The sequence below is a fragment of the Nothobranchius furzeri genome, chromosome 16 (assembly GCF_043380555.1).
Source record: "Nothobranchius furzeri strain GRZ-AD chromosome 16, NfurGRZ-RIMD1, whole genome shotgun sequence".
NCBI lineage: Eukaryota > Metazoa > Chordata > Actinopteri > Cyprinodontiformes > Nothobranchiidae > Nothobranchius > Nothobranchius furzeri.
In genome coordinates, this window is record NC_091756.1 from 57583841 (window position 1) to 57609365 (window position 25525).

The 25525-nt window shown below is 42.0% G+C and overlaps 1 protein-coding gene across 9 annotated transcripts in view; it reads right to left on the bottom strand.

Moving 5' to 3' along the window:
• Positions 1-25525, bottom strand: part of mcf2l2 (MCF.2 cell line derived transforming sequence-like 2) — a 123965-nt gene that overhangs the window by 6791 nt on the left and 91649 nt on the right. For 5 of the 9 annotated variants that reach the window (XM_054749620.2, XM_054749619.2, XM_054749623.2 and 2 more), the window contains exons 26-33: positions 22087-22123; positions 21917-22014; positions 17873-17968; positions 12799-12897; positions 9013-9084; positions 8549-8659; positions 5524-5633; positions 4462-4581 (exon numbers count right to left, since the gene is read on the bottom strand). In XM_054749620.2, the coding sequence (XP_054605595.2) occupies positions 4462-4581; positions 5524-5633; positions 8549-8659; positions 9013-9084; positions 12799-12897; positions 17873-17968; positions 21917-22014; positions 22087-22123 (743 nt within the window). Of the gene's footprint in view, positions 1-4461; positions 4582-5523; positions 5634-8548; positions 8660-9012; positions 9085-12798; positions 12898-17872; positions 17969-21916; positions 22015-22086; positions 22124-25525 lie in introns of those variants that run through there. The other 4 variants (XM_015962275.3, XM_054749621.2, XM_054749624.2 and 1 more) reach the window with 4 other exon arrangements.

Consider the following 25525-nt stretch of genomic DNA (forward strand, 5'->3'; position numbering starts at 1 on the left):
TCTCAGTCAATTGCCCTGAGATGCTGCTAACGGGTGCTACATGAATAAACTCAGCAGAAAACTAGCGGTCATTTGCTACGACACACATAATTCCGCTTCATAATTTAGGTCAGCTTTTCTCTGTAAGCTAAAGAAAATGCAAATGTGATTCCAGACACTTTTCTTCTCCACAGTGACCTTTACAGGATTAACGACGGTTCAGATGGTTGGAAAGTGTCTGTTTTAATTCATCATTACCAAATAGGCTGCTACATTTCCTATTTTCCACCAGCCGGCCTCGACACTCCAATCAGGTTGACTCTCAGCATAAAGAGAGACGCTGGCAGGCTCTGGGATTGCACATCACAGTTAATAACACACTCTTTATTTAGCTACTGAAAATTTGTGTCAACAACACGTGTTGGATGTGCTAATAAGTCATTTTTTCCCATCCCCCCAAAAATTTCACACTTTTGATATACAGGAAGTATGAGCTGTCACCCATATTGCCAAGCAATGTGCTCAAATTCAAACATAAAAGAGGACTTAAAAAATTACCAAAGAATAATAATGAATGAAATACACATTAACATCACTGTTCAGTCAACACAGTGTGTGTGCTGCACACAGCAGTACATGGGTTACCATTCACAGTTGAGTTGATCTGACAAAGAGGACCCGAGGAAAGGGAAGATTTATGAATTCTTCATGCTCCTCATGGAGGAGAGAATAATATGAATGAGGAAGACCTTTTAAAAGCCCATAGATGAAGACGGCAGGAGATAGTTTTAAGAGCTGAAATATGCATGAGCTGATGAAAAATGAGCATAGCAAAAATATGTTGAGCTTTTATCTGACTGAACATTAGTCCCTTCCAAATCTAGGGAGCCCAAAACGATCTTTCAGCTGAGCTCTGGAGGTTGCCTGGCCATAAATGCAGTTTAGCCTCTCTTCTCTGTCTAATTAAAGGTATAGATAGAGCGATGAGTGAAACAGAGATTAAGTATTCACCCAGAGTCGTATTACGCGCTGCTTCCCTCGATCTGGCCCTAGACCATTAGTAACAAATGCATTTCTCCCACTGCTTAATCACGGTAAAGTTGTAGTCAATGAAATCTTAATTCTTTAGTAGTCACTCTGAGCTTCAATCTTCCCAGAGAGAGAGAACGAGATAGCTTTTAATTGTTGTTGCTGGTGCTTGGCTGATTAAAGTGCAGCAAATGTGCGAGGCTGATGTGGGGCAGCTGTGGAAGGGGCGTGGTTACAGGTAAAAGTAGAGGATTTAAGTCAAAACCTAATCGTGGCTTATCTGTCTGGATGAAGTAATTAAATATTAAAACGCAAAGTGATCTTTTGCAGCTCTGACAGTTTTAAACCATCTTCAAAACTCAGAATTGCATGAGTGGTTTTAGTTGTTTCTAAAGTAATCATCACAGAGTACGCTGGCTTGTCCTGCCCTGTTCTAACTCCTCTTGAGAACAGGAACCTGAGATCCTGGAAAGCATCCAGCTGCAGCAGCATCTCTCTTCTAGTCTCAGACTGTAGCCAGCTGTTACATTCTGCTGGAAAATCATTCATATTTCTGCTGGAGGTCAACCGCCCATCTGCAAGGTGCAGCACCAAAACCCAAAGTCTGAACTAGAAACCTAGAAATTAACTCCTCACTTCACAGACTAAGTCTGAGTTTGTTATGATTATTAGATGTTGTGCTCTTGCAGTTGTTTTCTTTCTGTGATGAAAGTTAAAGTTAAAGTCCCATTAGTCATCACACACTGGTGAAATTCATCTCCACATTTGACCCATCCCTGTGGGGAATGATCAGCTGCAGCTAGGGATGGGTACCTTTGACATTTGAACCGATCCGGTACTAATTCCCGGTACCTAGGAATCGATACCGGTACTTAACGGTACCAATTTTCGATACTTTTGAGTGTTTTTATTTTAATTCTCTTTTATAATTAAATTTATATTTTTCTCAATATATAACAATATTTGATAAATATCACGATAAATAACATTCAACTGTTTGTATTTTAACATCGTCCTTGTAGTTTTATAAGCTGATAATTAAACTGAAGCAAACATCTTTACTGTGAACTAAATTTACTGTGTATCTTCATTCCTTTTGCCGTCTTTTTTCAATTGATTTTTCCTACTGGGAAGTTAGAAATTCCTAGGAGAAAGCGAACGCACCATTAGCTGATAACAATGGTACCAATGGAAGCTAACATATCAAGCTAACGTTATCTTAAACAGTTTATTTAGCTGCTGGAGCAGATTAAAACGATGATGCCTCACACTTAGATCGTTGTCACTGGTTTCATCTTCATCCAATCACCCGTCGCATTTAGTAAAGTGAAGCCAAACTTTAGAGCGCGTTCATGTTCTTCTAGTCGGAAATTCGGAGTTTCGAGGAGAAAGCGAACACACCATTAGCGAAATGGAAGCTAACATATCAAGCTAACGTTATCTTAAACATTTTATTTACCTACCGGAGCAGATTAAGATGAGGATGTCTCACTTAGATCGTTGTCGCTGGTTTCATCATCACCCAGTTACCCATCACATTTAGTGAAGTGGACCCAAGCTTTAGCGTGCGTTCTTTCTACCATGCTGCTCTGTTTACAACTGGCTCGCAGCGAGCGACGACATAACGCTCTTGCACATGCGCAGCTGTCTAGGCAAGTTCTTGTTGTGAAGGACGGGTACCGAAACGAGGCACCGTTTGAAATGACGTGAATCGGTGCTCGGTCGGTACTATGGAATTCGGTCGGTACCTTAAAAAGTACCGAATTCGGTACCCATCCCTAGCTGCAGCTGTGGCCACGCTCGGGAACTATTTGGTGTTTAACTCCCCAATCCAACCCCTTTAAAGCTGAGTGTCAAGCAGGGTGGCATTTTTAAGGTCTTTGGTATGACCCAACAGGGATTTGAACCCCGACTGCCCAGGCCGGACACTCCACCACTAGGCCATTGAGAAGGTTGTAAGTTTGTTAAAAAGGTCCTTCACTCATATTGTTTTATACATTTGCAATCATCTCTAGTAAGAATAAAATCCTTGAAGTGGAACAGGAGAAAACAAGCTCCGTTGCGCTTGTTTCGGCATGGAGAATTCAGCTGTGGGAGAAAGTAGCTTCAGATGACAGGATTTGTCTTATTTCCTGATATTTGGACATCTCTCCTCTGATTGGCTAACGCCAACACAATTCTACCACTGACTCTGTTTGCTTTGCAAAGCTGATGTTTTCTTTCCACAAAAAACACAAGTCTGAAGGAGTTCTGCTGTGTGATGGAGTTGCTAATGCTAACAGTTAGCTTAAACTAGCCAAGCTGTTTTCTGGGCGCTAAACCACCAACAGTCTTCCCCGCGCCGTGAGTCAAAACGGGTGAGTCCATGAATGTAATGTGACGGTGTGTCGTAGATCTGTCAGGACTTTCTATTCCTAGAGTTTCACTGCCTATTTTCTATCAAAAGCTAATCAGGAGACAGGTGGTGTAGGAGACTATTACATGTTCAGCCCGTGTGACAAACTCGGAGTGACTGATCATTTTCAAAAAATAATATTTAAAAAATGAATTCTAAGTGAAGGACGTCTTTAAAGAGCAAGTTAACCCCTACCAGAGTCTAACTCCACTCCCACTTCATGTTTGAAAAATGCAACAAATGCTGTTGCCTGGCAGACCGAGAGGGCGGAGCTGCTAACAAATACACACACACACAGGCTCACGACAGCATTGTGACATCATAATGTACCACTTTACATCATAGCATACCTCTTAGCCAATAGCGGCGGCAGATTTAAATTAAAATACAGTGCAGAGTGTTTACCTGACGACGGCACAACGCTGCCAGTTTTAGGCAGAATATTTAAATTTTAACTAAGATGCACTGAAGTGCCAAATTATTGACGACACATGTCTGCAGCACGATTAGACACTCGTTTATTTAGTTTATCAGCAAAAAAAACGTTTATTTGGGAGTGACTTGCTCTTTAAGCTCCAAGTGTATTTTCTGTTATGGCGATTCTTTAGTTGTTTGTTAATTAGTGATTTTTGTTTTTGTTTTCTTACATGTACATTCTTTGGTGTGTCAGATCAGCTGTGAGCCAACTCCTGTCTGAGAGCTGTTGTTATTGTTTCCCAGGATTATACCAGTTTATAAAGGAGAGGTGTCTGCATCTGCAGCGGAGCGGTCTGTTGACTCTTTAGTTATAGTGGCAGTGCTACTACTTTCACATCTTGCCCGTGAGAATGAAAAGTCTTTCCAGACATCCATAACCGGTGGCGGTGCTGGTTTAGTACGTCGGAAACCTTTGCCTGGAGCAAAGACGGACCCCCGTGCGGGTGCTCTCTCAGAATAACTTCAGGAAAACGACCCCACGCTTTCTCAACTCCTCCACAACACCAAACAGAATAAGCAGATTCTAAGGACCTCTCCCAAGTAAAGAGCTGGTGGCAGCTCCGTCTAAACAGTGGAAAAACTCACCAGACTCCATTTTCTGCTTCTTCCAGAAACTGAACCAGGTCACCAGTCCCCAGAGAAAGGTCCCTCGCTTCACACGATGCGTAGGTCAGCTGCACACGGTATCGACTGCTGTTACTCTGCAGAGAAAAGGGACTCTGCATTTATCGGGTTGAATGGATAGACTCCTCACTTCCACTGCACATTACAGAGAACACCGATCTGGGCTCCAGCCGGCGTTTAGTCCGACAAAAAATGTGGAGAACTCTTAAGAAAAGGCTTATTTAGATTATTGGGTAAGAAACATGAGTACACACAAAAGTACACACAAAACAAATATTTTACAAAAGCATTTTGAAAACAGGTGAAGTATTTTGTATGTATGTTTGTGAGGTTTCCATCAGATCACATGGGTACAATGGATTTGGAGAGGCTGCACATGCATTAGGTTTGTGCAGGTAGCGTCCCCTCCTCTCATTCATCTCTCTCTCATTTCTTAAATGTCAAGTGCTCAGTGCCTGCTGCTAACACGACATAAGTCCACAGGAAATAATTCAGCTGCACAGGGTTCTGATTTCAAGGGGGTTGAAAAGGAATTCAGTAGAGATGGATTAAAGAGGAAGATAAGCGGAGAAACAATGAGAGATGATGGTGATTGATAGTAAAATGTGATCATTTAAGCAAAAGCTCATGATTCAACAGGACCTGGATGCATGGACGTAATTTTCACTTTAGAAGTGGAGGGGACACGGGGGGTGGGGGTGGGGGGTATCTTTACAGTACGCACTAAGGGGAAACAGGCTTCAACATTTTCTGCTTGGTCCTAGAGCTCAACCAGTGTCAATTGAATATAGCGTAATATTGTTTTTGGATGGTAAAAAGTGCAGGGGTCAAAACTTGACTTTGGAAAAAGTGGGGGGGACATGTCCCCCCTGTCCCCCCCCAAAATTACGTCCATGCCTGGATGAGTCAGTTGGATCAACATTTGTTAAAGACTAATAGAATTAAACATAGAAAGTCGAACTACCACACTGTTTTACTGCATTTGTCAAGGTCAAAGCTGCCATTTTCAAGCTACATACCATCTTATTGTTGCCTTCATCCTCAGAAGAGTTGGAGGACTCCTCTGCTGTAGAGGGAATCGTCTCAAAGTCTTCGGTGTCCATAGAGGGAAGGCGTCTCTGAGTCCAACCTAGGGGGTTAGCAAAGGCTAGGTCACTTTCAGGTCATTATGTAAGGAATTATTTAACAACTCTGTGTACTGCTGAAACTCTGCGACATTTTTTCGGTGAATGATGCGTACGCTTTATAAAAATTAGACTGTCGTTAGTTTTTCAGTTCACAAGTGTTTTAAACAAAATGTTTAATGACAATGATTTTAATGACCTTTACGAATCTAAATAACCAAAGGTTTTGATGAAAATATCCAATTAATGTCAAACTGAAAGCGATGTAAAGATTTATAAAAAATAAAGTTGACTGCAACATTGTGAAATTAAGCAGACTTTTTAAGAGCAGCAACACACTTTGGTCTTGGCTGAACTCAAGACTAGCTGTTAGCTCATCAGTCCAATAGGATATAAACTCTATTCCTCTGAACAGAGGCTGTTCAGAAACAAATCTGTAACAATCAAGATAGTCAATAATCACATTTCAAAAATAATTATCTTGATTACCAAACATGCAAAAATAACAGGGGCGTGTCCATCCCATAATGAGCATGCTGAGTCGGTTGTTGCAATCAATAGTCAATAATCACATTTCAAAAATAATTATCTTGATTACCAAACATGCAAAAATAACAGGGGCGTGTCCATCCCATAATGAGCATGCTGAGTCGGTTGTTGCAATCAGGTAGATGGCCTAAAGCGATTTAATCATAATCAACTTAGTTAATTTTTTCTTGTGTGACTCACACTTTAAAGGGAAACTCTGCAGTTTTAGCTTGTTTTTAGCACCCCCTAGTGTCTACTGAACACCGTAACCCTCTGGAGGCAGGCATTGCAGAATTGCAACAGTTAAAAGCTACCTACCTGGTTACTCCACATACGTATTTCGTGAGCATTTTTTACTCAGAAGTACACCTGAAGGACTTAGTTGTTCGTCCTTTTATCAAAACTTATTTTGAGCGTGAGAGGGTTAATCTAACAGCTGAAACGTTTCCTCAATTTTCATTTGTTTCTAATGGAGCGATTCATTAGCCTGGCAAGCCAGACTAAATAAATGTATTATTTAGTCTGGCCACTCTCCGTTGACGGCTCTCGGTTGTGGGGCGGGTTCTACCGTTGTCTTTCAAATGATCTCCGCATTCCACTGGACAATGAATAAGTGCATTTACATGCAGCCAGTAACCCTTTTAAAACCCGAATATTCACAATAACCCGGTTCCGCAGGTCCATGTAAACACCGCCAAAAACCCGGATATGCTCATAACCGGGTTTTTAAAAACCCGGTTACTACACCTGGGGTAACCCTTTTCTAACCCGAATGTTTGGTCGTGTAAACGCATACCGGGATATCCCCATCAAAGCGTGTGTTCTGCGCATGCTCTGTTCGCAAGGAATCTTGGTCTTTTGAGTAGCGAGACGTCTTGTATGCGCCAGAACACCAGAAGTAAACAACAAGTCGGGAGCAACATGGCGAGTCGCGGCACAGCACCACACTTTTGGAGTGACGAGGAAACTAAAGCGCAAACAAACACGGTCGCTATCTCTTCCGAACTGGGAAACATGTTGTTGTTTTCACGGATACCAGAACAAGAAGAACTGGAAATGACGCATATTGCGTCTGGACGTAGTCCATACGTCCTGACACTACCCCAACGTCCGCATTTAAATCGGGTTATGCAAGTTAGAGGTAACTCTTTCTATTTATGCTTGTAAACGGGTTATTCTGATCAACTCAGAAACTTGAATACCGACCTTAACCCCATCATAACCCGGATACTGGCTGCATGTAAACGTAGTCAGTGTGACATCCTCTTGTTTCACTCTGTTGCATCATCCCACCCACCAGGCATATAGAGTGCCCTGATTGGCCCACAAAGCGGATAAAGCTCTGTGATTTGTTCACTAAGCAGATAGAGCACTATGATTGGCCCACCATTATGGACCAATCACAGCTCTTTATGTGTTTGAAACCCCTCTAGAGAGCTGTGATTGGCCAGCCAGAATGCTGTTGGGGCTGCAGAGGTTCCAGTGGAGCATGCCTAGACCATTCTTTGCAAAGCAAGAATTTGGTCTAGTTCACTAGGCTAGCGATTCATCACTAAATAAAACAAATCAGCTGTGTTCATGATCTACCTGAACATGATCTAACTGCTAAAGCAGACTCCAGCACTAGCACTTGTCAGCTCCACTTTACAAAGACGAACAGGAATGAGACCGGCACTCTGAAGTTGCAAGTGTAATATTCTTGCCACAGGTGGCGGGGGGTGGGGGTGGGGGGTGTCTGAGTGACATTTTATCAACCATGTAAAGGGCCATTTTAGCACATGGCTCAAGGATATGAAACATTTGCAGAGTATGCCTAAAAATCAACCGATAAATGCCTCACCATGCATCTTACATTCAAGTTGGTACATTAATCTATTTTATTCATTGAATGATTACTTTATTTAAAACAATATTTTTGTGGCTGTATAACAGATTAACCTCAATATTAGTATTTTGATCACATGAACCTAAGCGGATGGAGGACGTGTTGTACATTCCAAACAAACGTTTCCTCCAGGGACAATAGTTGTCTCTCCATGTGCTTGCCTGTCTAGATTTGTAGGTCAAGAACAGGCAACAAAGAGTGATTCAATCACATAGAAGCAAAAACATCAAACAGTTATGGAAATAAAAGAGCAGGGGAGAGATTGAACAATGAACGTGACATTTTGCAGATAACAGAAGAAGAGTAAGAGTCTTGAGTTATGTCACATGTAACCTAATAACGCAGATGCTGTTTAAGTCTGACAGCACGAGTGTCAATGTGGAAAAAGTCCAAACTGACAAATTACCAACTATAAAATCTCAGTTTTTCTCACAGCCTGCCAGTCTTAAATCTCCAGTTAAAGACACCCCCTGAAATGCCAGTAAAAGCCATGTTCCCTGAAGTTACCTGGTTGGGAGGTGGATCTAGGGACAGCTGTGGTGCCACTAGCACCTGTAGTAGTGCTGCTAGTCATGCTCTGACGTTTCCCACCTGAAGCCGTAGCTCCACGCAAAGTATCTGGGGGAAAGTCAAATACTTTATAGCAAACGTGTCATCAAACAATTGCACAGCTTTGGGGACCATGAACCAAATTTCACAGATAAGCGGCATCGCTAAGCAACTGAATGCACTTCAGTCAAGAGAGGAGGACTATTCATGCAGAAATCAACACACCTACATAAACCCACACAACGTAAAATCATGCAACAAAACATCCAAGCTGCTATTTTGCCCACACTCTATAAAACAGCAACACAAGCAACAAAAAAGCCACCAAACAAAAGAAACAAACAGAATCCAGAAAAAAAATAAAACTACTACAATTCTAAAAAACAAAGTCATGCCTAAAACCATAACCATTCTCGATTTACCTTCATAACCAAAGGGAGTAGGATCACTCTTTATCTCATGTCTCTTGTTCTTAATGCTGGCAGAGAGGGGACCTGGACAGGGCAAATGAGATGCAACCAAACACTCAGATGCTCATTTTCAATGTGAGGACTGTGCTTGCCTGGCATTGCGAGAGCGGGCACGGTTTAATGATTTTATTTTTTAAACTTTATTAATCGCAGCACGTCACCTGAAAGCTTTATAACTTAGTAAGTTAAAGAAATCGCATTGAATGCAATTCATGGACAATATTCTTTAAAAAGTTCTTATTTTGGGCTGTTTAGGAGTCAGGGTATCACTTTACAACAAGGGTCCCTTAATTTATGTTACTCAGTGCATTATTAAGCATTAATAAACAAAATGATTTTTTTTTTACTAACGCCCCCTATGTTGTTAACTATAAAGTGTCCTTAACACTGAGTTGTCCATCGAGGACGTGGAAGATTTGTGGATGTTCGGCCTGATGATCACTGGATTTCTTCTGATTGGAGTGGGAGGATATCTGGTTTTCTGGAAATTTGGGAAGACGGGAGCGATTGGAGTGCGACCCGCGCCCATGGAATGTGCCGCTCGTGCGGTGACCTCACAGACTGGGACGTTACTTGAGGTGAACCGTAAGCTGGATAATGTCCTCGCGGCGTTGCCTGTGTTAGTACGCAAGATGGATGTCATCTCTAGGGTTGTCACGGTAACCGGTATAGCGGTAAACCCCGGTAAAAAAGTTGACAATAAAAATAACCGTCCAGTTTTTAAAAAACTATATTATCTCGGTGGGTTTACCGTGGCCGCGGTTTCGGTGTGGTGACCCTTACCAGCCACCGTCGCTTCAGCTGAAGTTCCCGCTGCGCGCACACGCACTTTTTAATTTGCAACGGCACCAAAACTTTGAAGCTGAAATAATGGCCGAAGGAGGCGACGGCAGCGCCCAGGACATCCATCAGCCCTCAAAGAAGACTAAATCGGAAGTATGGGCATATTTGGGATTTCTGAAAAATGCTGAGGGACAGTTAATAGAAGACGGCTATCCCGTTTGCAGAACGTGCAAGAAACAAGTGTCTGCAAAAGGTAACACTTCGAATCTAATGGCACATCTGCGTGACCATCACCCACGTCTCCACAGCCAGTGCAAGGTAAGTTAACATTAGCATTTTAGCTGAAATGCATGACGTGAAGACTTTTGGTTGAGGGAGAATGCAACGAGTCACTATATACTGCAGCCGCAGCGTCCTCTGCCAGCATTTAAACCGTGTCACGGACACCCTGTTGCTGGATGAAGCATCTTATTTGTTGATGATGAAGAGAAATATACAATTAGTTCCTTGTCATGGATTTGTTTACTTATTCAATGCCATTTATACTTGAACATTTGGATTTGATTACATAGTGTAGTAGTTATTTTAGTAATTTGTTTAAAGTGGATATTTATTTTAAATACATATTTTTTAAGGTTGACTTGTACAGTGCTCAAGTCAAGTGTGGACTGGAGTTTTAGATTTTCATTTTGATAATGAAGAAAACAAGTATATGAGAAAACAAGTGGTGTTTCTTTGATTTGTTTACATATTGTTTATGTTTTGAATGTTTGGATTTGTATAATTTAAACCTGCACTGACTACTGTAACATGTTCCAGAAAAATAAGCTATTTGTTCCTTTACTTGTGAAAAGTTGCACTTTTGCTAAGGCTTTGTGTTATTTTAGGTTTAATAAACATTGTTAAACCTTTTCAGAACTATTTCAGTTTGTGTAGAACAGGACGATCAATGCTTTCTGAACATATGCAACACCGTTTAAAAAATACCGCGATAATACCGAAAACCGTGATAATTTTGGTCACAATAACCGTGAGGTTAAATTTTCATACCGTGACAACCCTAGTCATCTCGGAGAGGGTTGCCGGACGATGCGGGGATGTTTAGAATGTAAAATTGGCTTCACTGGTGGACATGAATGACCACTTATAGACTCCAAGGCAGATAGGAAAATTATCTCTGCCTGCCCCAAACAAGGCCATGTTTATCCTTTATCTGACGCCAAGGCTGCCTCTCAAGGCTGCTCAACACACCCCCATGAAAGGAGGAATGCTGACAGATGCTGTGTCCCGACCTTCCCCCCCTGCCTTCAGATGGTGACTTCTGCTGAGGTCAGCGACCTGCGGGAAACTCAATGTGCTCTCTGTTCCTTATCACTCCCTCCCACCTGTTGGTCTGCAGCTGGTTGATGCGCCGTACCGGCAGCTCCCATTGGAGGCTTCAGGATCCCGCCCAACCCCGCCTCCCCATCGGACTCTGATGTTTTGTATTTGTGCTGTTTGTGCTTCTATGTCGAGGAGTTTTTTTTGTATAATAGAGTTACTCCCCGCTGGGTCTAACTCTGCTATGCCTTTTTTTTTTACCTTACCCCCAATTATCCTCATGTAACACCCTTTTCATCTATCTATTAAGGTAGCGCGACTCATGTTGCGAATGACCGCAGTCACCAATTCTTGTCATGTGTCTTACCCATGTGGGTGATCTCTGAATTGTGTTGCACTGAAACTCAATTTCGTTTCTCTGTATGTCTTGCACATGTGGTAGAAATGACAATAAAAACGACTTTGACTTTGACTTTAAGGTTAGGATAGGGGGCCCTGGTGGTGGTGGGAGTCTGCTTAGTAATGCATTACTTAATATTAATAATAAGCAGTTGTTAATACTTTAATAGTTTAATACTTCTGTGTTCTTTTGGGAGGGTGGTTTGACCAGATGGTGGGCGATGGGGATAAGTGGTGGTGGGGTGTGTTTATGCTGCATTTTGAAGGTAGGTGATGGGGTTGCTTGTGTGCTAGATGCTAGTCTTTTGTAGCCTTTTTCAAACTATTAGAGCTTATGAAATTGTTGCTGCTGAGGGGGCAGAACCTGCGTGGTTCAATGCTATACCCGAAGCTGCTAATTGATGATGGCGATCTCAGTGTCGTTTCTCTGAGCTTTAATCTCTCACTAGTCGAATACTTCTCTGAAGCGTCTTGTGTTTTTCTAATTTGAAGAGAGTAAAACGATATGGTGCAAGAAGCCAATGTCCATATATGTGGACACAAGGTCTGAGGAGGTTAAAGGTGTAGTTCAACGAAAAAACGTTTTTAACACACCCACTGCCGTCGAGAACTTAAGTCATCAATTGCATTTTTAACAGGGTGGGTCTGGAAACACCTTGAGAGCAAACATCGGGGCTCTAAAGCTTATCTTAAACTGTGTGTCACGCTGCTGTGAAAAAAGTGACCGGAAAAGCTTCTGCAGCCACACTTCAACTACGGATTGTGAAAAAAACAGAAAAAGCTGGAAACATGCTGATTCCTCTGATGTAAAAAGTGGGTCTACACTTTCTACTAGAGACCACTGAAAATGTATTGATTAAGAAATGTCATCCGCTGCTTGTGACTGTTCTCGATTCTGATGGAAGCAGCAAGGATGGACTTCTGCACATTACATCTGCATTTAGGTCCTTTTAGTCAAACTGCGTGTGCATTAACTGTGTTTTTATGGTCGTTGCAAACAAAAACAATTCATGTGCACAAAAACCACAACAATTAAACATTTTACACAAAAACATCTCATCTTTGGATATTTCGGTAGAAATATTAACTCTTTTATTTACCATAACTAACAGCATACAAAGCACATTTCCCACTGAACAGTTGACAAAAGAGCTTTTTGCGTTTACTGGAAATACAATAAGAAAAGGAAACAAGACTAAAGAGCAAATAGAACATGACACGGATGCTAACAGGTACCTTTTGTACGCCGCGCAGCAAAAGAGGAGGAGGAGGAAGAAGCTAGAGAGGAGGTGAGAGAGAAGCGGCGGGGGACCTCTGCCTCCTTAGCAGTGGGTTCTACAGCCAAACAAAGAGGGGAGAAGGAGAAAGAGACATGAAGATAAACAAGAAAAGCTTGGGAACAGAACAGAGTGAAGGAAGCGATGATGTGATGAAGTGGTAGAAGACAGAAAGAAAGAAAGAATGGTACGACTGACAGAAGATATTTATTTTAACATGTAGTTACTTGTAGGCCTAATGAGACCTTCATTACATTAGTTTAGTCAAACTTTAATAAAGTTAAACTACAAACAATACATGAGACATGAAGAAACCCTGGTAAAGACAAACATGTTGGGTATTTTCTATATGTTCCTTTTTGAGTTTTAAAGAACGTCTGCTCTTCTGTAAGCTCATTGTTATCTTCGTTTTCTCTGGAATGTGGTGTCCTGGGAGATGAAGAGCCTGTAAGTCTGTAACTTGAGAAGGCCCGCCTTCTCTGTCCTGTTTGTCAATAATCAGTGCGTTTACATGCAGCCAGTAACCCTTTTAAAACCCGAATATTCACAATAACCCGGTTCCGCAGGTCCTTGTAAACACCGCCAAAAACCCGGATATGCTCATAACCGGGTTTTTAAAAACCCGGTTACTACACCTGGGGTAACCCTTTTCTAACCCGAATGTTTGGTCGTGTAAACGCATATCGGGATATCCCCATCAAAGCGTGTGTTCTGCGCATGCTCTGTTCGCAAGGAATCTTGGTCTTTTGAGTAGCGAGACGTCTTGTATGCGCCAGAACACCGGAAGTAAACAACAAGTTGGGAACAACATGGCGAGTCGCGGCACAGCACCACACTTTTGGAGTGACGAGGAAACTAAAGCGCAAACAAACACGGCCGCTATCTCTTCCGAACTGGGAAACATGTTGTTGTTTTCACGGATACCGGATCAAGAAGAACCAGAAATGACGCATATTGCGTCTGGACGTAGTCCATACGTCCTGACGCTACCCCAACGTCCGCATTTAAATCGGGTTATGCAAGTTAGGGGTAACTCTTTCTATTTATGCTTGTAAACGGGTTATTCTGATCAACTCAGAAACCCGAATCCCGACCTTAACCCGGATATTGGCTGCATGTAAACGTACTCACTGAGGAGTGACAGAGAGACTTGGGAACAGCACCGGAGGGGGTTGTCCCTGCGTCTTCTCGCCACTGTTTGGCAACACAGTGTAAAATGAACTCCTCTGTGTGTATCTGTTTATTTCAGGTTAAAGGGTCATGGAAAATACGATTAACCAATCTAATTCCTCTGCGTGTGTCATCCTTTAAGGTAATATGGGATATATAAAAAATTACCTAACACATGTAAAGTTTTCTGAGATGCTACTCTCTTCATGAAAGCTAAGTGATGTCATCTCACAGGACAAAGGACCGGATCGCTGTCACCGGCTGCATTCTGACATATTAGCATCAGTGCCAGTGAGTGATGCAACACACATGCAGCAACTGTGGAAATCCTGTCACCTACATGAAAAGGTAACGTCTCACCCTGGGACTTGGGTATAAACGTCTCAGATCAACCAAACTGCAGGTCCTGACTGAGGGGCTCGGTGGAAGAGGAGGAAGATTTCAGCCACATAGTGAGCACACATGGCTGAAATACCGCAACACTGAATTCCTCCAAATTCTAATTAAAATGTTGGGACAGCGTCAGTAGAGGAGGGTGACGTGTGTTTACTCTCAGAGTTAGCTCACACACAGAATGTCGTCATCCGTCCAGCACCAGACGGCCGTCTGACAGGACATCCTGTCCCTTTCCATCTAAAACTGTCCTTTCTGTAAAAGAGAACTGACGAAGGGACACTACTGTCTTGGAGACAAACATTACTCATAGTGATTAGCAATTCATTCATTTTCTTTTTTTATAAAAATATATAAAACTGACATAAAATTATGGATTTGGAAAAAATAAAAGACTTACAAAATTGAGTTTTGGTAGACAAACATTATTTTCAATTATATGAAAAATCACCTATTAGGAAGAAAGTTCTGAAATCACCCTGTGACGTATGTTTAAAACCAACATCTGCGAATGTCTGAACGCGTGAATGAGGCTGCAGCTAAAACAGACGTTTACAGCGAGCTGACAGGAGGCATGGCCCTAACAGGAGAGCTGTCAGATAAAACAACTCCATTCAGCTCAGAGTTAAGCACAAGCACCACTCAGGTGGGTCTAAACTCTGGAGAAAAATACAAAGTAAATAAAAGGCCTTCAAAGGGAAACAACAAGGAATGACCTCAAACAAGCAGAACTGAAACCTGTGCCTTGAAAATAAGAAAATACTAAAGAAAAATGAAGAAAATGAAGAGAGGAGAAGTTGAATGTTTGTGGGTAACCTGTGGGATGGTTGGGAGAGTGTGTCGGTGGTGAATCTGCTTTGGACAAGGAGTTAATGCTGGAATATTTGGTTCCAGTCTTTTAGTTATCAGGCTCCTCTCCTGTGGAACCAGCTCCCAGCTTTAGTCCATGAGGCAGACACCTTGTCTACTTTTAAGACTAGGCTTAAAACATTTTTATTTGATAGGGCCTATGGTTAAAATCTGATGTTAGCCTAAATCTGGACAAGTGGGGGAGTAGAGGGAGGTGGAGTGTACATTCGGTAAAGACGACTCTCCCTTGCCCTGCCTCCAACATGCCTCCATCTAAATAGGATAGATTATCCTGAGTTATCTCTGTAGTTATGCTGCTATAGGCTTAGACTGCTGGAGGACACACTGACCACTTTTCACACTCTACTACTTTATTCTACAATCTGCTCTTTAACTGTACTATTTTCTGCAATTTCAGCTGTTAACTTTATTTTCTCTCTAAGTGTTTTTCTCCCCAGAAGAAGCTACAACGATGTTCTGCTGAGCTGTGGTGGCCTCATGGAGGGGGCCATCGTCTAGCACACTGCTGCTAACCACTTAAACATTCTCCCTCTCCTGATAATAACTTTTTGCTTTCCTTGACATTGGATGTGCTACTACTAGTTTACCTGTTTAATTATAGATCCACTAGGATAAATACAATAAAGTTTATCTCTCACCAAATAGAATATTTACTAAGAAATCACAATATAACTATAGACACATTACTTTGTCGTGTGTGCGTGTGCGCGTGCGTGCGTGTGTGTGTGTGTGTGTGTGTGTGTGCGCGTGTGTGTGTGTGTGTGTGTGTGTGTGTGTGTGTGTCGTGGAGGATGGCTGCTTATACTGAGCCAGGATTCTCTGGAGGTTTCTTCCTGTTAAAAGGGAGTTTTCCTCTCCACTGTCGCTTTATGCTTGCTTGGTATGAGGATTGCTGTAAAGTCACTGACACTAGTCAGTGACTTGATGCAATTTGCTGGGTTCCTTATATAGGAAACATTATTTCTGATTGGCTTAATGAACTGACCTGAATTGGAATGTTTATTATGTGAAGTGCCTTGAGACGACTCTTGTCGTGATTTGGCGCTATATAAATAAACTTGAATTGAATTAAATTGAATTAAAACACATTTGTGCAGTCATTGAAGAATTGGGGCTGCATGCCAGCTAAATGAAGGACACATCTTTCTCTCTATCAGCGGAAAGTAGATTTGGTGATGATGAAGTATTCTGCAGGATTGTAACAGATCTTCTCAAAGAGCATAAAAACTAACTGACCCCTTGACAAATAGCCCAAATGCCAATCACACATAAATGATGATGCATTTGAAAACATATCCCTGAAAGGCATCTACGTCTTTATGGGAGCTGAAAGCTGCATTCAAAACCCCCACTGGCTCTGGATGCTTTATGAGGCTCCTGAATCTCATTAAATGAATTGCAGAGCATCTCTATTACGTTAGGGAACATGTCTGGAATCAGTCAGTTTCATTTTGGTGCGTCAGAACTATGAGAGTCTGCGTTGGGATAGGTAGTACACTAAACTGGAAATAAAGCGCAACATAATTAGGACACATTTGAACTAAGTTGTACTGAGATAACTGGAATGCAATCGGTTTCCAGTGACATCATAAGTCCCATGTGCCCCAGTCCCAAACTTTAACTGACAGGTCAGCAAACATCAACACCCAGTAAGATCCTGACCATAGTCATAGGAGACTAAAGGTTGGCTTATGCTTGACGCGTCCGCCAGGTCCGCACGGCTCCGCGCGGAAAAGTTGCGTCATTTTAACAACCACGCCCCTCCACCGCGCCTCCGCACGGCCCAAAATTTCCGCAACGCGCACCTAGAAAATTTTCTAACCACGCGGACGGTCGGACGCGGAAAAACATGGCGGACCGGCAAGAACTAGTACGGCAGAGGTTCGTAAATGCAGACATTTGTATGATTCAGCTCTCAGAGATCGCCGTGATCAACATGTTGTTAATAATTCTTGGAGAGAAATAGCTCGCACTGTCGGAAAAGACGACGCTGTTAAAAAATGCTGGAATGCCGTGTTGTAAACAGTAATTTCTACTTCTACTATGGTGTAGTGTTGGATGCATGCCGTAGAGCTCCATGCTGCCCCCTACAGTTTGGGAGAATATTGGCTCACCGCAGAGACGAGCCGCATGAACCATAAACGCTGCGAGTTGTGAAGCGCGTTCCATCCGCGAGCCGCATCATCAAGCGGAAAGTGAATGCGTCACGCATAAACCAAGCTTAATAGTCTGTTTTTATGTCAGTTATTTTAATCATTATAATTTAGAGCAATTATTAGAGATGTGTCTAACAGAATGGCCAGCTGGCTAAAACTGTTCTGTCATTTTTGTGACTCTTCTTTATTTCTACACAAAATGGAAGCCACCTATCTCTTTAGCTTGCTGATTTGGTTTTTTTGGCCAAAGGTGGGACCGACCTACTACAACGCAGAGAGACATTAGCGACAGGGTCAGAAACAAGCCTAATGCTGCTCGGATCTATAACGATGTTAACGAGAGAAAGGGAGTAGACCAGGAGGACGACAATGTTGACAGAAATGCCATGGAGATGGAGATGATGATGATGATAAAGATTGAATAAGAAGCTCTTTATGTGTTACCTGCAGGAAGAGACCTCCTCTTGGAAAGCCCTTGCAGGGTGAAATGCTTCCTGGAGTTAGCAGCCGAGTGGCCTGAACGGCTGGCTGAAGCATCAGCTGAGTGGCAAAGCGAGGTGGAGCAGAAGAGAGCAAAGCAGGAAGACTTAAAAGGCTGGAGAGCTTCAATTTATCTTCTCACTGGAGGTTCAGTGGATTTTTTTCATTAAAAAAGGGACAAAACTTCTAACTCCTACGAGCAATGGCTTTTCCCATTGTTTATGTTATGAAATGCGTCAGTGTCAGGAGGAAAACCGGAACAACACCCAGTCCTCTGAGGGTTGTTCCTTAGGAACACCTTAACAGGTATTTGAAAAAGTGGGTCCCTGCAGTCAGATGGCTGACATAACCCGCTCAAATGAACCAAAACATAAAAGTTTATGGATTTTTCTGTATAAGACATGCTTCTTGGGAAAGAGTAAGTCTAAGTTGGTATACGGTGCATCCGCATGAAGGACAGACCCTTTAGTATAACTTTCTGAAACAGTTCTGCACTCAGATGTTCTAAATATTTCCTATAAAACTTCTGTGTCAGATCCATCATCGCACAGATGAATCAATCAAAAATGTGGTTAAAAAGTGAAGAAGAGTTTTAGTTGGCTCAATTTCTGTGGACTTCTCCCTGACTGTTTTTGTATCCTGACAGCCAGAAGACACTACCTGGTTTTTGTGGTGTTGAAAAAAAAAACTCATCATGTGTTAACCCTCTGGGGGCAGGCGTTGCAGATTTGCAACGTTAAAATCTACCTGCCTGGTTACTCCACGTACGTATTTCATGAGCGTCTTTAACTCAGAAGTGCCCCTGAAGGACCTAGTTGTTCATCCTTTTATCAGAACTTATTTTGAGCCTGAGAGGGTTAAAACCTTCCAGAGTCAATCCCATCTAAAGGGCTTGGGATCGTGTCGTCATCACCAACGTGGCAGCCCCGCTGGCGGCCTCCGAGTCCTTACTTGTTACTCCAGACAACACCACGCTCAGTCTCGGGTCTTGCAGCTGAATTTAATCTGTTATTCGTCTGATCAGTGATATTATACAACCGTGGTAGTCCATTGCTGTGTTGTGGGGTGCAACACGTGATCGCCAGGGGGAATAAAGGTGGGAAACAGGATGACTGTTCATCGTTTTCCCGCTAGGAAGCATAACCACGGAGATCTAACATAACAAAGTCTCGTCGGCTCACTTGGATGGAGAAGCGGTGAACTATTTTATACATCGTTTATTTCCTTTAACCGCGACATGCACACACACACACACCGGTAAGTTGATGCAGGCACACTGACACACAACACAACTTCTCCTGCTACACTTCTTCTATGGGATGACAAGTTTGATTGTTTTACTAGAAAAACCAGCAAATGAAACGTTTACCTATCATCCAGATCAGTGGTTCCTAAACTGGGGGTCCCGACCCCCACAAGGGGGCGCCAAAGCCTCTCAGCGGGTCGCCAGGACCTCTCCACTTTAAGGGGTTAAAACTTCATTTATTACTTGTTTATAGCCTACATTTTGCTCACATTTTTTTTCAGGAGTGAAAAGTTTACTGATATTAAGACAGGAAATAATTAGTACAGAAAAAGTAACACTTTTAAGAACATTTTGCTCAGCTCACTGTTTTATTTTGTCAAAAGTTCATTAAAGATAGGACCGGTTGATTAATCACAGCATTTACAGTAAATAATCTAGTATAAACAGTAATATACACATTTAAGTACATTTTGCTCAGTGTATTTTTTATGTGTCAAACGTTTATTGAAAGGAATGATTGATTTATCGGTGTTTACAAGAAACAACATGTTCAGAAAAGTAATACAAACTGTCAAGCACATTATGCTCTGTTTGGTTTTGTTAATGACTTTGTTCTGTACTGGAGCCTACTATTACTGTTACCTATTGAATCAAAGCATATTAAATTGTGCTTGAACAATTTTATCATTTCTTAATATTGTTTGTACTGGAAGAGAGAATGGGAGGGGGTCGTCAAAAATTTTACTGGTAAGAAACGGGGTCCCTTGGGAAAAAGGTTGGGAACCACTGATCCAGATGTTTACATCCACTCACACCACAAACATGAAAGCCAAGAAAATTCCGTTAAAGAGCAAGTCACCCCCAAATCAACTATTTTTTTTCTGATAAACTATATAAATGTGTGTCTAATCGTGCTGCAGACACGTGTAGTCAGTAGTTTTGCACTTTAGTGCATTTTAGTTAAAATTTAAATTTTCTGCCTGAAACTGGCAGTGTTGTGCCGTTGTCAGGTAAAAACTCTTCACTGCATTTGAATTTAAATCTGCCACCGCTATTGGCTAAGAGGTATGCTATGATGTAAACTGGTACATTATGATGTCACGATGTCGTGAGTGTGTGTATTTGTTAGTGGCTCCGCCCTCTCGGTCTGCTAGGCAACAGCATTTGTTGCATTTTTCAAACATGAAGTGGGAGTGGAGTATGCTTCTTGTAAGGGGTGACTTGCTCTTTAAGCAGACAAGTTGTGGTCGGCGCTCCAGTCTTGGGTCTTTCACACGGATCCAAACTGTGTATAATGGGAATTTTGTCCACATAGCGGTTCCTGACCACTTTATTTAACGTATCCCAGTGTATTCCGCATCCTTTTTGAGATTTTAACTCTTCCTTTCTCCCAAATCTGCTTCTTCTCTGCAACATTTGTTTTCATGGTTTGTTTACATTCGTAAGGCCATCAATATGTCGGCACACATCCCAGAATGCAACGCATAGTCACGTGTGATCCCAAGCTCTATTAAACATAAAAAAGTTCATGTATAATGACTGAATTAGATTTATCTGTAGCAGCAAAATAAAAGCACACTTTGTCTACTGAGAAATAATTTAAAAAAAGCCAGTAATTCGTTGTATGCGCAGCTCTTTTATTTTCCATTCCCCCTGAAACCTCTTGAGCTGATTTAAACACGCCGCGGGAAGAGAAGTGGACTCTGAGATAAGCTCGTGAGCCATGAACAGAGGAGGTTACAGAGCTGAAACAAGTTCCACGTGGAAGTAAAGACCCGTCGCAGAACTTACCGCTTTGCATTTTCCTTTAAAATGATCTCTATAATTGTGGTTCATGCTGTCCCTTTGATGCCATTCTGCCCCAGCTCTCATTTTCAGCTCACTGGACTCAGAGATAAAGTCCCTCTCATTCCAAACAAAAGCTGACAACTACTGTTGTTTGTAGTTGTTTTTAAATTAAACCTCATCCTAAACTCTATTGTAAAGCTAAGTGGCTGAACCCAAACCCGCCTTCTTCCATTTACTGTCACCACCTCCTCTGTTTGCTTTTTTGTCTCTTCTCTGTGTCTTCCTCAGTCATTGTGTTTGTTTCCTCCTCTGTCTGCCTCCCTCCAACTAGTTCTATTTTCAGCCCTGTGCACACACACACTGCTGCTCTGCAGGGCCGCAGAATCCTCCAGAAGATCCTCCAGAACACACGTTGGTGACGATCCACACGGTGATTTTGATGAAAACATCAGCCTTCTGTACTTTACAAACTGAATCGTGTGGTGACCTTTTTACGACTCAAACAGACACATTAAAGTTAAAGTTAAAGTCCCATTAGTTGTCACACACAGGTGTGTGTGTACAAAATTTGTTCTCCACATTTGACCCATCCCCTGGGGGAGCGGTGAGCAGCAGACAAGCCGCGCTCGAGAACCATTTGGTGGTTTAACCCCCCAATCCAACCCCTTAATGCTGAGTGTCAAGCAGGGAGGCATTGGGTCCCATTTTTTCAAAGTCTTTGGTATGACCCGACCAGGAATCGAACCCCTGATCTCCCAGTCTCAGGGCGGACACTCTACCACTAGGCCACTGAGAAAGGTCACATGATAAACCATCAGGGTATAAATACAACCGCGAGTTTGTCGTTGCAGAATCAACCAAGGTAGTTAGAGTCCAGTTTTAGCCAACACTGGCAACAATAAACAAAAACCAAATAAGCAAACCTAAAAAGGTATTTTGTTTATGTTTATTTTTTGTCGTGATGTATTTCTTACCTTTCCTCTGCCTCATGTTAGGACTGGGGTTTGCCCTCCTGAAGCCGGACTCTGGACTTGACGAGTCAGACTGCCTCAACACCATCTTCCGTACGTTCCTGCACATTACCAAGGACAGGTCAGCCAATAACAGCAGAGAACGGTTAGGGTTAGGGTGATTCGCTGCTCACCTCAATGGAGCCCCGTACACATTGTTCTGGCTGGCTTCTGTCAACCCAAAAAAGACAACATTTACCTTCTGACTGCGATCAGGAATAAAGACACTTACCAACAAATCTTTAGAAAGAAAGCAGAGGTTTACATACATGTTTCATGGTTACGTGATTTTGAGTTTTGAAGGGGCAATTGGTTATTTTTCCAGGATGGGAGGTGTACACAGCATAAATCGTTATTGATTTTTTTTAGACAGGAACTGACTTTACCAGTTGGAATTTTTAAGAGATGTTTTCTCCTCTGCATAGAATCTAAATTATACACAGAAAAACACCTAAACACCTACCGAGTGGTTCTGAAAGTACCACGATGTCTTTTAATTCACTGCAGCCGGCAGTTTGATTTTGCAGCAGAAAAATGGTTTTTGTAGCACCAGTAAGCTGTCGACTGTGCCAAGAAGAGCCAGCTTTCAGTCACATGAGGAGAATGTTGTTGGATCCATAACTGCTTTTTAGGCAACTCTTCTCACCATTTATGGTGCGGGCAGCTGGTGTCTAACTCCACCAGTCACCAGGCAGGGACACAGAGACACACAACCAGTCACGCACTCACTCACACACACCTGGGGACAGTTTATAGCCATCAGTCAACCACACATGCATGTGTTGGGGTCAAACTGTAGTTCCTGAAGAAAACCCCACACACGCAAGAGGAGAACATGCTAACTCAGGGTAGAATCATTTATGCTGCAAGGCAACAGTGCTACCAACTGCTCGTGCAGGTTTCAGCAACCTGTGTTAAAGAGCAAGTCACCCCCAAATAAACTTTTTTTTGCTGATAAACTAAATAAACGAGTGTCTAATCGTGCTGCAGACACGTGCCGTCAATAATTTGGCACTTCAGTGCATCTTAGTTAAAATTTAAATATTCTGCCTAAAACTGGAAGCGTTGTGCCGTTGTCAGGTAAAAACTCTGCACTGTATTTTAATTTAAATCTGCCACCTCTATTGGCTAAGAGGTATGCTATGACGTGAACTGGTGCATTATGATGTCACAATGCTGTCGTGAGCCTGTGTGTGTGTGTTTGTTAGCGGCTCCGCCCTCTCGGTCTGCCAAGCAACAGCGTTTGTTGCATTTTTCAAACATGAAGTGGGAGTGGAGTTAGAATCTGGTAGGGGGTGACTTGCTCTTTAACGAACACCTAAAACATGAGGGTTTATGTATTCTTATAGCCTACATTTGTAGTTCTGACCTTGTGTGGAAGAAATGAAGTCCACAATGAAGCCAACCCTCTGCCGCTTTACACAAACCCCATTCACTGATACACACCAGCTTCTTCATATTATTATTTTTTTCTAACTACACATTGTGAGACACTAGTTTTGATATCATCTATCAAAAAGAGAGAACCATAATGTATTATTTTCACGTCGCTGCCGTTTCAGATGTCTGTAGCCCATCTAAACAAGAACCCGCTACAGGATGCTGCTCTGGGACAGGACGTCTCTGGGGAAGAATGTAGTAGAAGAAGGTTAGTCCTCGACAAAACGCGTTGCTCACAAAGGAGGAATACCAAGATCTGTGAGTGATCTGGCTTATTACATTACCTCCCATTTCAAGCAACCAATGAGCTTGTCACAGAAATGCAGAGTCTGCATGGAGCCATTCAGCACGCTCCAAACATTGTGCTCAGCAAAAAGATTGTATTCGCCATCGTGGACAAAGCAATGTTTTATTCATAAAGGCTGATTATTCCGAGTTGTGAGCAGGCAGTGGGAGTTGAGAACGTTAGCGGAGAGCAACAGCGGGCATTTGAAATGAGCAGTAATATTATGCGTTTGAGTGGATTTATTGTGCAACTCGTCTACTTCCTCAGCGTCTGTGGCTCGTTTTGGTTAATTCAGGCACAATTTTAAGAACTTGGATGTTTAAAACGTTCAATTATTGGACCATTACACCCCACAAATAAGGTGGGGAGTTTATAGGTATTTCCCTCCTACGTTTGTAATTTCCCCCATGCTTAGAGAAACCTGATCTTCAGCATTCATTTGAGTCAAATATTTTATTCTAAGTGGTTCGGAGAAAACATAATCTCTACGAGAACACATAGTTTTAATAAATGAAGGCTGCTGCTGACCGGCAGAAGCTATGAGATCATTTTGAATTGTAGAATTAAAAAACATTGTTTAAAATAGCACAGCACAGAACCACTGAGCGGTACTTTTACCACAGTTTTGGACCTTCTGAAGTTCAAACATATTTTCTTCTTGGTCATTATCGGTGTGGCGTCAGGTGCACAGCAAGCACATTGTAATAATGTGTTGATGTTTATCACAAGGCTGATCTGGGAACACCTAGGGATTGGCCTAGGAGCTACTGGAGGAGAGCAGGGAGAGGACTGGGACCTGAGTAAGTACAGGAAGATGACGAGGTATGTTATCATATAAAATATGGTTTTGTTATTATTGTGGTTTTGGTTTAACCCCCAGAAACCCAAATTTAGAAAACAACTGCAAAAATCTTTTTTTAACCTTTCACATGTTGTTCTAGGAGGCCAGATAAAAGGGCCTATTTGCACATTTTAACAGCCAATAGTGTTGCAGAACTGAACAATAGGACCTATTAGCAATGTAAATGTAGTTTTAAAAAGAAAAAAAAATGGGGAAGGTTTATTTTTGTAGACTTAACCCTTTGATGCATGAATTATGAAATCTTCAACCACGATTTTTTAAACTTTTTTTTTCATTTGTCTTTAGGTGTGAATGAAACAAATTTCAACAAATATTTTTGTAAAATTTTATAATTTACAAATAATTTATTACATGTCCACCTCAGTGGGCAGCGTGCATTCTGAACATGAAATATGTTGGCTTGGCTTACTGAAGTCCAAATGGAGGGGCTCAAATGCAATAAAGTCTTCAACAGCTGTGCTTAATAGCAAAAACAAACAATTAACTATTTTGAGTACCTGCCCACTGTGGGCATTATGCATCAAAGGGTTGGATCTGATGTTGTAATATTACAACCGTGGGTCTCTGGGGATTAAAATGTAAGCAGAAGTAAAAAAAATAAAAGGTTTTTGAGCAGATTTTGTGTGATTAAGCAGACTAGTAAATCCAGAGCTTTACCTTTCAGCTCACCCACCATTAAAACAACAAGGTGCTTGGATTTTGCTTGAAGCAAAAATCACTCCAAACCCTGAAGGAACATTCTGTCTTGTTGTGGGTAAGAACCAAATCCTCAGTTATGATTGAATGAGTAAATACATACTTATATCTGTTTTAGTGTGAAGTGACTATATCAGGGGTGTCAAACTCAAACTCACATGGGGCCGAAATGAAAATCTGAGACGAAGTCGAGGGCCAAACTTGATATTTTTTGAAAAAGTGACGGCAAATTCGCACATTTTCTTTATCAACATATATGAGGATTGCTGTATAGTTGATGCAATTTGCT